Source organism: Tetrao urogallus (assembly GCF_951394365.1).
Source record: "Tetrao urogallus genome assembly, chromosome: 21".
NCBI classification, from domain to species: domain Eukaryota; kingdom Metazoa; phylum Chordata; class Aves; order Galliformes; family Phasianidae; genus Tetrao; species Tetrao urogallus.
Window position 1 is genome coordinate 3,274,889 of NC_136834.1, and position 15,078 is coordinate 3,289,966.

Consider the following 15,078-nt stretch of genomic DNA (forward strand, 5'->3'; position numbering starts at 1 on the left):
TTCTTTAGCACGGCAATGCAGCTCCAGAGCAGCACAGGTCAGCAGCAGGAACAGCCTCACCACCAGCAGTGCTTCCCCCAAGTGCAGTCACCCCCACTCCTGTCAAAGAGCAGCTGGACAACAACACGCTGACTGTGGAAGCCAAACATCCTCTCAGAGCGCCTTAAGCAACCTGCCTGTGGTGTCACTTCAACCCACAAAAATCAGCGCTCCCAACAAACCGCACACCGAAAATATGGGGAACTAATTCCATGAGTAAACACCACATTCACAGCAAGAGAACACAAGGACATCACCAGCGGCTGCACATGCACCGGCTAAATGACAGCCTTGTTCCTAGCAGCTGTAAAGAAGTGCAGAGCACAAAACCAATGCACTAAAACACCGAAACCAATGGGAGACTTCCGAAGGTACCAACCCTCTCTTTTATGCTGCTCTAAAATGACACCACATTCACTTCTGTCTCGCTCAGTTCTGTCCCTTCTCACAGCTGGAGCAAAATGCCTACCTGCAGATGCCCATGGACTTCTGATGCTCACAAGAACACCTCACTATGCAAGGTTTAGTTTCAATTATAGGACAACTAGCCTCAAGACCACGTATTTTTCCTATCTTCCCATAAACCTATTTTTTTTTTTAAATTTACTGACTAGTCATAACGTTTTATAAAGCCCTTCACCGCACAGAATGACACAAGGCAAAACAAGACCACGTTGTACAGCTAGAAATAAACTGCAACTGGTTTTTCAAGGTTCGTGTTTCCCAAAGTACCTCTGAGTACTACAGAACACTGCCTAGGAGCAGTAAGAGGAGACACAACTTCAGCAGCAAGTGAAGATGTGTAACACAGCCCGTGGGACAGATTTAGAAGAACAACCTTAAGAAAATGAAGCTGTCTTGCATACGTTCCTTCCAGGCTTCTAAGGCTGCTGTTCGGGGCGGAATGAATCATTCTGCATCTTGAAAAGGATCTACCAGTTGTGTAGCTTTCAGTGTTTGCTCTGTATGAATCCAACTGAGGATCGAGAAAGGAGCTGTACAAGTGCTTGATGCAATACCCCACTGGCAGCACCCACGCATTCGGTGAGCTCTGTCAGCACAAAAGCAAAGCCTGCATATTAATTTTACACCAGACTATTACTAAATGATATCCACCACCCACCAAGTCCTACAAGTCACACACCAAGGTTTCATTGTTAAAACGTATCATTAAACAAATCACCTGGATCCCCTGTCTGTTTTCTGCTATTCACTCTGCCAAACGCAACCACGTTGGTCAATCACCACTTATGATCTCAAAGCACCTGCAACTACATTTGGGCCTCCACCCAAATGCATAAATAAACACTGGAACCTCATTGGAACCTGGAGCCTTGGATGCATTCTGAAGTTCTGAATCAATTCAGAAAGTATTGTTTTTTTCTGAGATTGTTACAAGCAAAACAGGAGCTAAAAGGGTCCAAATTTTATTTACATCATCAAGCATGTTTGTAACCAATCCAAAGCTGTTACAAAAACAAGGTTCACACACACAAGAGAAGTACTGCTTTTACTCAACAGTCAACCACTGAGTCCTATCCGGGCAAGAAACAATATGAGATGCCCACCAGAGAACGTGCCAACTTTTAAACAGAAAAATTGTTTCCTACTTGTAACTTAACCACACAGCAGCTCTAAAGAAAGGCAAGGAACGGGCCCAGAGATTAGTGTGTGGAAAGTGAGCAAAACAGCTGTTCAGAGCAGCAGGGCTTACCAACAGGGGGGCGGCGGGGGATCCAAATTTAGGTCCCCCTCTGAGGATCGGGTAGTGCTGATGGTCTGACATATCAGCTGAACTCACACACCACAAATCGCTGCCCTGGGACTTCGCTACAGAGCAGCAACGCCGGATAGAAGAGGTGCAGAGTCAGATGGTATAAACATGCGGGGTATTCACCAACACGGCAATATACTGGGCCGTACAATAACAAAAAACAGTTGAAGAGGAGATGGGAATGAAAAGAATGCTCTTTAAAAACAAATAAATAAATGGTACAGACGTCTTTCAGCGCTCGATTCCGCGATTCAGAGAGCAGACAGAAAGCCGCCATCAGCACGCACTGAACGTCCATCAGCACGCACTGAACGTCCATCAGCACGCACTGAACGCCGCTCTACGTTTCACCCCCCCGTTCTGCCCACGATGCCAGTCCCGGCTCCCCGCCCGGGCTCTGAGCGCCGGCAGCTCCCCAGCCCAACATGGCTGCCTCGAACCGCGCCGCGCTGCAGCCAGGGGCAGAGCCACTACCTGGCGCTGCTCAGACACAAGGCGGGCGCCCTGGAAGCGCCATCCATCCATCCATCTATCCATCCATCCCCCCCCCCCCTCCGGCTCCGCACACCCCGCAGCCGGCACAAGGGCCGCGCCCGCATCCCGAGTAGCGACGACGAGCCCGAAAGACGGCGAACATCGGTGACACCCGCGACGCCGGGCGTGGAAAAGGCCGCACCGCCGGGGACGGAAACGCGGCCGGGACGGAACGCCCGCACAGACACCAGCGAGGCGGGGCCTTGCGGCGCTGCCCCGACGGCTCCGGGCCCCGCGCCCGCCCCGCTCCCCGAGCCGCAGCCCACCCGCGGCCCCCGCTCCCCTCGCCGGGCAGCGCGTAAACAAGCGGCCTCCGCTCCGCATTACGGTTCCCGGCGGAGCTCTTCGCCTCCCTCCGATCCCCCCCCGCAACCGCTGTGCCACGCTCCCTCGGCGCCGAGCGCCCCTCACCTGGGGACGGCCGCCGCGGGGGTCCGAGGGCCGCGGGCGGTGCGGGGCCGCCGGCGCCGTCAGCGGCTGGGGTCGGAGAAGGAGAGCAGAGCGGGGCGGGGGAAAGGGAAGAAAGCGGCCTCCCCCATCACAATTCGCCGCCTCCGCCGTGAGGCCCGCCCGTCACAGGGAGAGAGCGAGCAGACAGCGGGAAAGGAGAAGAAGGGAAAGAGGGAGGGGACAGGGGGAGGGAGGAGAGAAAGGCCGCGGCGGGGAGAAGCGGCACAGCGGTCCGCTCCGGACCGCGCCGCTCCCACACTGACAGAATCGCGGCTCTCAGCACGCGGCCCCGCCTCCGAGGGGTGGGTGAAACGTCCTCCCAGCCAATAGCCGCTCTCCGCTGCCCCCGCTGCCCCGTTGTTGACCAATCGCCACGCGCGAGACTAATGCCTGCCCGCCCCTCTAGTCGCCAATCATCAGCTTGACACAGCCGCGAGCCAATCGCAGCTCAGGAATACCCGTCCTCAATGAAAGGCTCCGCCTCCCGAGTCAATCCCTCCGCGATCCTCGGGGCGAACGGGATCGGCTCCCCGGCCGCAGCACCAATCGCAGCTCGGGGCGGAATCCGCCTCCGCCCTCTTTTAATCCGCAAAGAGCGCCGTGAGGGCGCGTCCCCACCCCGCCCGCTGTGCGCGCCCCCGCCGCTGAAGCAGTGCCCGCCTCGGGGCGGCCCGCCAGCACCGGGCGGGGTTTCCCATTTCCACCATTATAACATTTTCTGAGACATTCACCGTATATCACTCTTCTCTAACGCAAGCGGTTAAATTAAGTAATAGTCTCACATCCTGCTATTAGGAGCCTCGGTCCGCCCTCGCTGCCAGAGGCAAACAGCTGACTCAGATGTAAACGTTGCCATTTCCTCAGTGTAAATTGTGATGAAGAATCAATTGCGCTGCACTGTATCGCTGCCAGCGCCAAACTCATCCCAGCAATGCCTCTAACCTCCGCCATGTGCGAATGCTTCCATTTCTTCCCCCTGTAGAAGGTTAAGGGAAACATCCCGAATTTCTGCAAACAAGAATTGTTATCATGTTCTTGTTTTATCTTGTATCTTTTATCTGGAGCAACGGAACGTTTGATACGCTTCAGTTTAGAACACCAAAAAACTTCACGTTCACCCACAGAGCTGATCTCTGACTGAACATTCATGAGTTTTTCATGCAAAAATAATAATAATTAAAAAGCCTTGTGAAAAGGTATAGCTTGCTACATACCATCCTACCACATTATAAACCTTGATGGATTTGGGTGCTGAGTAACAGCTGGAAAATGACAGCATAGCTGGCTTTGTGCTGTGACTTTTGAAGGAGAAGAAAGATGTGAATTTGTGGAAGGGATCTGTATTAGGGAACCAGAATAAGCATAAAACACATTTCTCTGTTCCAACAGGCCATGCAGATGGAAGCTCTGGAATGCTCCCCACCTCCTTGGGAAAAAAATAATTTAACTTAAAATTCCATACAGCACGGCATATACACAACCTAACCAAAACTTCCCCTGAGGCCTTGGCACCAGGATTCAGTCTAATAGGAAAATTCATTAATTTGAGGTCCTGCTAACACCTGCGTTCATCTTTCCACGTCAAGATGTTTGTTATCAGCAGGTCCCAACTCACAATCAATAACAGACATCTGTATTTTGCTGCTCTCACTGACTCAAAGGAATGATGGACAAAGGAAACGCTTTCTGCGAGTGTGTATCATCATTTATTGTAGTTCAAGAGTCAGGAACTGAATAGAGGACACAGCGAAAAACAAATAAAAGAAAAACAACCTTTTTTTTACAGACTTAATTTTAAAACACTGTGGTTTCAAATCCTTTTTAAAAAGGAAATTCAAGTATCAGAAGCAGGGGGCAGTAATACAAAAATGGTTGTGAATGTTTTTAATCTCTTTTCTTAAAAAAAAGAAAGAAAGAAAGAAAGAAAGAAAAATGTAATTCTACATTTCCTGCACCCTTTTTGCTTTGGTAAGGCCAAGCCACGGATACAAACTGGTAAGCAACATAAAAAATGACCCCTGCCCCCAAAAATGCAGCCTCAGAATAAAAGGATCTGCTCTCTGCAGACAAGCTCTAACGGCTCAGAACTGTCATTTAGCATATATTATATCTGCAGCAATAAAAGAATGGATTTTCTTTCTTTAAAAAGTCACTGAAATCCTCGTATTCTCAAGCATCTAATTCTTGGCAGCTGTTGTAATGTATCTCAGTATCAAGGCCTTTCAAAAATACCAGAGCATCTTGATCAGCACAGCGGGACATCTCAGATAACAGAACTTAAAATTCACATGTCAAATCCTTGCCTTTTGCAAATTATCCTCATGTCTTCTAACACCAATTAAAAAAACAAATATGTGAATATGCATAATATAAAAATACGATCCCAAGATTAACACTTTGTTGCAGGCACAGTTATCGCACAGAGTATATTCTTTTGAGGGCAGGGGAATGATTTTGTTTCTTCACAGGGATATTTTTTTTGCATTTAAAAAAAAAAAAAAATAAAGACAGCAGTGCAGGTCTGATGATTGGAAGAAGGGAGGGAAAGAGGAAAAAGTTATTTTAGCAGCAAAATGTCCAAGGTTCTAACCACAATCAAATTAACGGATATCCGGCTGTAAAAAATAAGGTTGAAGGGATGCTGCCCTGATCCATTCATCATTGCTAAAATAATTCAGCTGTAAAAACTCCAAAACGTGACATACTGAAGGACAGTTTTGTAACATAAGCAACTTCCTAATTTGTCCTCCGTGTTATTGACCATCGTTATCACTTAAATATATGTACAAGATTTAAGCTGCTTTTCTTCTTGTCCACATGCTTCTGGTCGCTACAGCAAGTTATGCCAGTGGGCGTGCTAATCCCATCAGCAGCTTTCCAAGTGTAACTGCCCAGTGTCAGCCCACAGCCCACGCCCTGCTCTTCCCACTGGTATTGGCGTGCACTGCAAGGGAACTCTTAATGGTCAGCATTCTGCTTGTCTCTCATCCAGGCTTGGATTTGCTCTTTAAGTTCTGGCACTAATAAGGTAAAGAAGAGGAAAAAAAAAAATAATTAACTTGGTAGTTCAATCATTTAGTAATGCTGCTTCTTATGACTAATAGCAAGTCTTTTTCTAGAAACCCAATCAGGAGTATCTACTATTTTCTTCTATCAATGGATTTTCTACACAGCTTTAAGTAAATGAATTACCCATTTACCTAACATAACAATATCCATTAGCCCAGTAGTTATGAACTCAAGGGTGGTTCAATTTTATTTTCAGAAAAAGGAGAAATAAGGAATTAAGTATTCCATGCAAGCTGAAATTCAAGAACTGACAGTTCTACTGAGGCCTCGATGCTATCTTCTGATATTATATGAAGCAGAAAATGCACATGTGTTGCTTCCCCACATCAACAGGTCCATCACCAACTTAGAAGCAAGGATACCTGGTTCCAGCATATTTTCTGTCAGCGTCTGACGATTGAAGGGATCAGTGGAAGAATTCAGCAGATGCCTCAGGATGATTGACCTGTCCATAATGGTTCCAGATGGCAACCTCACGGGATCAGTCATCAGAGTGTCCATGAGTGGATCTGAGGACACAGCCATCGCATTGAAAACAACAGAAAGCTTCACCTGAACACAGACCTACCGCACAGAACTGATACTCAGCCTCCAATCGGCTATACTGCTGAAGTTACAGAAAATAGGTAAAAGCAGCAGCAAGTTAAAATGAGCAGTGGATTTAGCCCCAGTACAGATAGGAAAAAACAGTACGAAGGTTAAGCGTTAGCCACTTTCACCATATTTCAGATTGTTTTTTCCTTACTGTTTTAAATCACATGCAGTGAAGATAAGGCTTGGATTGGACAACGCAGTTCCAGGGAAACAAACAAAAAAAAACCTCCTTTTGTCTCTATTAGTTGGCTAATTTAATTGAAATGGAGAAGGATGTAAGCCTCTATAAACACAGTCTCTACTAATACATAATCATACTTAAAACAAAGTAACAAAACAAATCTGTGTTGACCTAACAATTCAGTATTTAGAGAAATCAACTTGCCTCTGAATTCATCCGGCGCATCGCTGTAATCAATTTCTGCACGGGCATTCTTGGCAACAATCTCCTCCACTTTCTCTGCCAGAAGTTTGAATTTTTCTATTGCTATGGTTGATTTGATTCCAGCCTTTCTCATCTTTGATATGACCTCCTCAAAGAGCTCTTTGCTGTAGGACCTCTACAAGCAAAGCATAAAACTTTGCTGAGCTGCAGTATCCTAATGTGCCGCAGAAATTCTACAGACTTTTTAATGCTTTTTAAAAACTTAAGAAGGGATCAATAAAACCTCAAGTTATGCGAGACTGAAAATCATAATGTACAGAACACTTCATCTAGCACAAAAATATCAGCTTTGGGTTACACTTGTGCTTTTGTACTGGTCATTACTACTGTAGAACTGTTTGGTAGAAAAAAAACACATTAGAAGACAATACCAACTAATCAAAATGGTTCAGGCATTCAGAGAGGCTGACTATAATTATTAGCACTGTTCCTTAGATTAAATATCTGTCTTGTAACAACTATCCACATTCTTGACCTCACCAGTCTTGGTCAAAAATATTGCATAAAAGCTTTTTTTAAACCCTAATTCTCCAACCATCGTAGATGAAGGCAGCAAAAGAGCTGCTCTTTCCATCAGCCTCTCAGCACCTCTTGGGGATCTTCAGGATCATTAACATCCCACTTCAACCTGGCTGTTAAGAGAATTCCAAAGTCAAAAAAAAGAGTGATGCCACAGCTTTCAGGGTTGAACATTCAAGGAGCACAGGTTACATATTTTATATACATCTCTCCCCTGAAAGCTGCAGTGTTTATTATTCTCAAAAAGAAACAAATTCAGACCCTGGAGTTGTCTGCCACACAGAGCAGAAGCAGTGCATTTAAGTCTTTTGTTGTGGTTGGTATTCTCTCCCACATGGTAGGAAACAACTCAACTGACACATACTGGTAAAGGCATGGCTCTGTATCCCTTGATTTACATTCACATACTTGGAAAAAAAATGAAGCCTCAACTTCGCTTGAAAACAACAGCTAAAAATGTGATTACACAGCCCATCCGTGGTATAATTGAATAGTGAAATACATCCTACAACAAATATGCTAACTGATACCATGCAGTTTGTTACATACTGATGATCTCTCAAGTTCTCTGATAATGCACAATGCAATATTTAAAAAAAAAAAAATAGCACCAGTTCCTCCTAACATGAAAAACAACCCTGCTGCCAAACTAGTAAGACGACTCTCTCAAGCACCAAACACTTGCTTTCCAGCTGGTGCAGCACACAGCACTCTGCAGGAACTGCCTGCTGCTCCCAGCCTCACAGCTATGTAGTACAAAACACAGAGAAACAACTGCACATCCTGTGGATTCGACTGAAACATTGCTTTCATCTCACTAAGTAACTAAAAAAATAAAATAGGCAAAAAAATAAAATAGGAAGCTGCTTACGTTCTACAGCACCACTTGCTTTTAACTTCACAAGTTCATGTTCTGATTGCCTTTTAATAGTCTAGACAATGTTCCTTTAATAAAGATTGTTATTCACACTGCAGTGCAAGGCTGAGTTTGATGATAAAATGTAATGCAGTGGAACTCACAGGTTTCTGCTTTCTTTGGGAAAGGAAATTATGCTACCTGACTCCAAGAAATACCATTCTCTACTTAGGACATGGTGCCCACTCCAACTCTTCAGTAGCTCACAGAGAACAGAACTCTGGCAATAAGCCAGGCTTCGTCAATGTTTTCAGATTCCTGCTAACACGTGCTGAGATTTGCAATGGGAGACTCATCAAAATACTTTTGAGAGCTGCTACCATGATCAAGCAGTTTTCTATCTGTTTACTAAACTTTACTTTAAATGGCAGTAGCAGTTCACCAGTTGGATTTTTCCTCAAAATTTCCAAATAGTCACTGCTCCCACTTGAATAATTAAGTGGCCCTTCATAAAAAGTGGGTATATGATTTGGAAACTTAGTCTATGAATGAATTTTGGATTGTTAGAAAAGGGCTTTTGCTCTCAGCATCAGCTCTACCTTTGTGTGTGTCCTTAGTGAGGAAGCAGAAGGGGCAGTCAGAACACATTCACTTCAGTTTCCCCACTTGCAAAGTCAAGGCTGGGTACTTCTGCTGCTTTACAATGGGGCTGCAGCTTATCAGCAACTAATGCTCGGGAATTTTCCTGTGTGCAGTGCTATGGAAGCTTGTAGCTCCGTTCCTTTTCAAAACCACTTGAAAATATACCAAAATATACCAAGGGCAGAGAGAATACAGAGATGATTTGCAAAGAAAATAAATTGCCAACACATACGATAGAAACCGGGTAGCAGCATGCAAGTAAAATGAAACTCTTCTAGAGTATTCTGCAAAGCCCTGTTTGGGCACAATGCTGTCACCCAAACCCCCTTATCTTTTTGGAGCTCACCTGATCATCAGCAATTGCTTTAGCAAAACGAGCACAATCTAGCTGTAGATAAATATCAGTCAGCTGGTCCAACAGCTTCTTTGGTTCAAACCCATATTTCTCAGGGTTTTCAACTTTTAGGTCACGGCACTTCGGGCCGCAGAGTTGCTGCAAGTTAAAGTTCAACATAGCAGCCAATCGTGGTCCAAGTTCCTACGAGAGCAAAGTAAAACAGACCATAGCACAAAGGTAGTAATAACACAGATTATCACCAGATTTGTATACAGCCAGATCAGGAATTATTAACCAATATAATTATCATTTTGTAGGCTTGCACAAAGTGTCTTTTCTTTAGGCACACTCTCCATAAAAACATACAAGTAATGCAAACAGCTCTTGTCTAGAAGGATCACACCACCTCAGTGACTCAAGTAACAACTAACTTCAAGAGCAAATAGATTTCAATAGGGTTGGAGTTGGAGAAAGAAGAGAAGGGAGACAAAGGGCCACCAAACATTTCCAAGACATTTCCCAAGAGAAGAGCTGTTAGAGAAAGTAGGTACTAAGTTAAATCTGAGTAGGACTTACAGGTCTGAGAAAAGGCTTTTGAACCTGCTTGGTAAGGATATGGAACATATCAACAGTTTCTGTGGCCAGGGCAAGATATGAACGAGAGACACGCTCATCCTGAGCCAGCTGCGACTGCCGAGCCTGCTGCTGATCCTAGAAAATAAATATTCAGTGGTTACAAGGTGAAGTTCATAGAATTTCCTTCCTCATCACCAATCAAGAATCAAAATCTTAATTGCTAACACGATCTATGCAGGCAGAAGAACACACTGCAATTCAAATCAACATGATACATTTTTAACTTGAGACACAGCTTACTTTTTTTTTTTTTACCTATTACTAGAGAAAAGGCTGCACTAACTCTTCAGAATTCTGCAACACTAAAGATGAGTATCAGTGCTATTACAGAAGTCCAAGTTTTGTAAGTCTGCTTACATCCCAGAACCACTCCTCACAACTACAAAACCGGGTTACGTTTCCCTTCCATCCAAATGCCAATACATGAAGAGAGCTTGAATTCTGAGCCAAGAAAGGTTCTTCCTAGTTTGTGTACCACCGTAAGTAAACGCATCACACTGGAACAATCTGTAGATCATGTACCAGCTCATTTTGTCTCTACAGTAATGGCTTTACCTCGCTAGCTGGCACCGACAGGAACAAAGGCTTCACAAGAACAAACCAGAATAAATTTAACAAACAAGATCTTTACATTTTCTTTTAAATCGATAACCTTAAAATAGAAATACCTGACATCAGTGAGTCAACACACGCGATTATTGTTTAATCAGGCTAAAATCTGAGCTGCAGTACTTCAATAGTCTGTGGCAAAGCTACACAGGATCAATGCATTAAAAAATAAAAGCATCATTTTCTTGTAGTCAATTCAACTTGCGAGCAAATTCCAAAACCTCCCTCAAAAACATTTAAGTCCTAATTTCTCCAAGTAGGTTTTTAAGTGCACATCAATTTAAAACTTTTTACTGTTTGCACTTCATATAGGACTGTTTGCTAACCACAATAAAACTATGCAGAAGGATTTTTTTTTGTTTTGGTTTGGTTTTTTTGCAGAATGTCATCCAGAGTGACCACAGCCATACTGGCAGCAAGAAAAAGCATTCTGAACTGCTTCTCACAAGCAGCTCTTTGATGCTGCCTCTTATTTATAAAAAACAAAAAAACAATGGTCTTGTATTAAAAAATTAAAAAGAAGTAAAGGGCACTTTGAAAAACAGCTCTGTTCACCCTGGGCAGCAGGTCCCATTGTTCTTTATTCTTCATCTCCTCTTGCACTTCATGGATACGTTTTAGGGATTCCAGACTCTCATCCAGCAAGAAAGTTGTGTCATTTATCAGCATGTTGATGTAGCGCACAAACTGCTTCCCAGAGCTGAAAACATTGAAACACAGTTATCACTGCAGGGCAGATGGGTGTGCAGAGCAGACTGCAACCCCAGCAACACACCTGCTGCACTGTATATTCTGAGCAATGACCCCATTCCCCAAGCCAAGTTGATCGTGGTGTCCAGAGCTCAGCGTTTAGAAACACCAGTTCTAGTGGAAGCGCTGTCATTTAAAACACAATGGCAAGTGGCATCACCCATTCCCAATGGCAATGGCCTCCTCAGCAGTTCTCATGACAGTAAGCAGCACCATACACAATTTCTTACTCACTTGAACTCTTCCATAAATGTACCATGGTGAGCTATATTCTGCCAAAGGCTTTTGAAAATGGTGCTGATGTGGTAGCGGATCGTAAACTTGTCATAGAATTCACTAGTTGCTCCAGTATGCTCAACATCTGAAAAAGAAAACTGGATCTAGAACACAAGATCCTAGAACTGAAAATAAGCCTCCCACAATGACTATCGTGCAACACACTACATCTCTTCCAATGTGATGACCTTCAAACACCAAGCTCTAAGAGAGAAAATTAAATTTCTGTTCAGAAACTTCCACCTTAACATCTACCTACAGGATCACTGTCCACTTCCCAATTAAGAACCAAACTGAATTCTGAAGAAAAGAGTCAGGAAACACACCTGCTGTTGTATTCAACTCCATTCTGTTCCATGCCCCAAAATTTAAGTAATAACAAACTCTGGAAACGTTGCAGCAAAAGCAGTTCTTTCTAGCAATGCAAAGCATACAAATCCACAGGATTTGCAAAATCAGTTGTAAATCCCAATACTCCCTTAGAAAACAAAGCAGCTTTCCAGTTTGGAATCTAAATACCACACAAGCTGTAACCACATCAAGACACAGTGCTAAAGTTGTCAATGCACAGCAGCCTGTGGAAGGACTCCTGACTGCTGAGCAACTAAACTATGCCTGTCCAAGATCCAAGGGCTATCTTGACTTTGATTTTTTGTTTGCTTAAGAGGTCTCAACACCTAACACTGCTTTTTGCCTTACAATACTTACTGTACAGTCACATCAGTGAATTGCTTACCTGTGTAAAATTTCATTAAGGAGGGAACTAACAGTTTAGTGGAGAGAGGATGATTCTCAATCATTTCAAAGAACTTCTGTGTTCGGGGCTGAACAGCTGGATTGGTCATGAACATCACCTCCACCAGCTTGGCTACTAAATAAGGATTTCGGATGTAGTTCTGGTTGCACAGCATCACAACAAGGAACATCACTATGTCCTGAGTACAGGGCTCATAAAGCACCTGAGGAGCATATCTGAAAAATTAGAGATAAGGAAAACAAAATGAAAAAACCCAGCCCTGTATTCCAAACAATGTTTACCATACACTTCCAGTTATCTCATTAACAACAGGAAAAGCTTAAGTCATTTTTATCACATCTTCCTGCCCTTCTCTATAGACATGACATTATTACCCTTCCAAAAAGTCTTGCCAGCTGTCCACTAGCAGCTGGATTTTTGCCCCAGTTCCAAACATTCTCTTCTGAAACGTGAACAAATCATCTGCTGCACAAAATAGCAAATTTGCTATGGAGTACTGCTACAGCAGCACCTCAGGAAAGCAAAAGCAACCACTCCTCTCCTCCTCACGCACCACAGTACAGTCTGAATTTTAAGGCACGTTATCAGGAAGAAAGTAATCAGCTTCAGAACTCCAGGATTACATCCAAATAGTATCCATGCGTGTCTGAACAGCTACAATTAAACAAATGCATTTAATCCCTGTAATAGAGGCAGTTTTGTACTAGTTAAGCCTTTTTTTTTTTTTTTTTTTAAAAAAAAAGTAATCTAGTGATAATTAACCCTATCATAAAATTAAATGGTCTGAAGATCCAAATCATTAAGAAAATCCTTCAGGGCAAAACTGAAAGAGAAAATGTCTGAGCTTGCTTACCTGAGAAAGCAGATCAATATTATGGAATAATTTAGGTTAAGAGGAGGTCAGCTAGGCCTTATATGTCAGCTAGGCATTATATCTGCAATAATTCCTGCCACCACCATAATCTTACAAGTTATTAAACAGCATGACAACTACAAAATAGCTAGCAAACTACATTCACACCCTAAGTTATTCATGTGGACACTCCCTGCCACGGGTAAAGGGTAGAACAGACTTTCTTTAGAAATAACTTTTACTCACTGTACAATAAAAAATAAAAATTCAGCAACATCTTCCACGTAAAACTCTGGCAATGCTGCAAATACCTTCGGAACTTCAAGCGTTAAAGGCAGTTTTATGCTGCAGAGTAAAAGATACAACAGAAAGGACAGTGAAACTCCTGGGCTAAGTACAAAGCAATATGAGCTCTCCTATGCAGTTCACCTATAATAAGACATTATAAAAGATGTGACAGATTTTTTAGAAGGTCAGTGCCAATGCTTCAGATCCACTAAACACATCTGTGGGCTGCTTCCCCAACACCCCACATCCTCCAGTTAAACCTTAAACTACAAATAAGACACTCAATACGAGTGCATATCACTGACAAAAACAACCAAAGGAACATTTACATAAGAACATAAAGACTAAACATCATAAAATAGAACTGCTGAATTACAGTAGATAATTCAGTAAATAATCTACCACATCTTTGATACGATTTACACAGACAACCCCAATGCTCACTTGGGATAGGCGGGGTCGAGGATGCGAAGCATCAGCTGGATCACCATGCCATAGAAATTCAGACATCTCCTGAGAAAGTTCTCATCCAGCAAACCAGCATCTGCACAAGCCTTGCACCTCACCAGTTTCTGCAGAAGGCGCAAACAAAAATTAATCCAAGGCAGGACAACATAATAACATGGCCAATCTTATCCTATCTAACCAAAGTATTTGTGCATTATGGCAAGTGTACAGAGGCCTAGAGTTCTATCACCATGCATGGACTGTGCACACAGCTACCCCTAAACAAATCACAATATTATACTGTTGCCTTATTGCTCAGGAATAAGGTCTGAATTAATCTTGGTATTATTTGGAGTTTTAAGTCACAATTAACGTTATGTAGTATCACACACTAAATGAATGCAGTCACAATGCACTTTAACAAGCTCCCTTAGTGCACAGATTCAAAAGTATCCATTTCAAGAAACTTCAATAGAAAGCTGCACTGAAACATTCAGAAAAAAACTAAACACAGCCAGATTAACAAAGATATTTAGTTTCAACCCAAACCCCTCACAAACCTTAAGCTGCGTCTTGCAACGTTTTAGCATCTCTCTGTGTCTGGTAGCCAGAGGAGAATCCTTCCATTGACTTTCATTGTTTTTCAGATCTTCAACAGTCCTGAAAACCATACACAGTGTTTGGTTATCGTGACAGAGGGGCTACCTATTGCCATCTGCAAGGCATTAATCTACTTAGCTAAAGAGAGAGGAAAGATTGAGAAAAGTGGGGGGGAAAGCTAATTATCTTTATAGAAGTTACTCATCAGCACAAGACAAATAAATTGCTTTTGCAAATGCAGATAGAACATCTGCAGTGTGCATTCAAATATCCCATATAAACTAGCTCCAACGTACATGCCTTCAAGAGCTCTTCAACACTGCAGCACCCCATGGAGACTGCTGCATAGGCAGCATTCTCAACAATTCTAAATAAGGCAAAGAAGTAATTCCTTTTTCAAGCCAAATGTGTAGCTTATTTACAACCAATTCAGCCTGTTTATTTGAAAATATTTTTTTCTTTAAAGTACACTGACTCTTCCTGCCCTGCTTTCTGCAGCTTCTCAGTGTCTTGGCCTGAGTGTGCTTTTAAAACAAAAAATGAAATCACTGTGAATCCAATCCAAAAATCCTGTGATGAACACATGGTATTATTGCCAAGGAA

General features: G+C 43.2%; 1 protein-coding gene across 3 annotated transcripts in view; it reads right to left on the reverse strand.

Annotated features, from left to right (window-relative positions):
• Positions 1 to 5,755: 5,755 nt before the first annotated feature.
• Positions 5,756 to 15,078, reverse strand: part of UBE4B (ubiquitination factor E4B) — a gene marked incomplete at both ends in the record, with an annotated part of 34,422 nt that continues 25,099 nt past the window's right edge. For all 3 annotated transcript variants that reach the window (XM_079545431.1, XM_079545430.1, XM_079545429.1), the window contains 11 exons: positions 5,756 to 5,817; positions 6,229 to 6,375; positions 6,846 to 7,020; positions 9,269 to 9,460; positions 9,836 to 9,970; positions 11,060 to 11,204; positions 11,489 to 11,615; positions 12,267 to 12,502; positions 13,387 to 13,485; positions 13,873 to 14,000; positions 14,436 to 14,535. In XM_079545431.1, coding sequence (XP_079401557.1) covers positions 5,756 to 5,817; positions 6,229 to 6,375; positions 6,846 to 7,020; positions 9,269 to 9,460; positions 9,836 to 9,970; positions 11,060 to 11,204; positions 11,489 to 11,615; positions 12,267 to 12,502; positions 13,387 to 13,485; positions 13,873 to 14,000; positions 14,436 to 14,535 — 1,546 coding nt within the window. The remainder of the gene's footprint in view (positions 5,818 to 6,228; positions 6,376 to 6,845; positions 7,021 to 9,268; positions 9,461 to 9,835; positions 9,971 to 11,059; positions 11,205 to 11,488; positions 11,616 to 12,266; positions 12,503 to 13,386; positions 13,486 to 13,872; positions 14,001 to 14,435; positions 14,536 to 15,078) is intronic.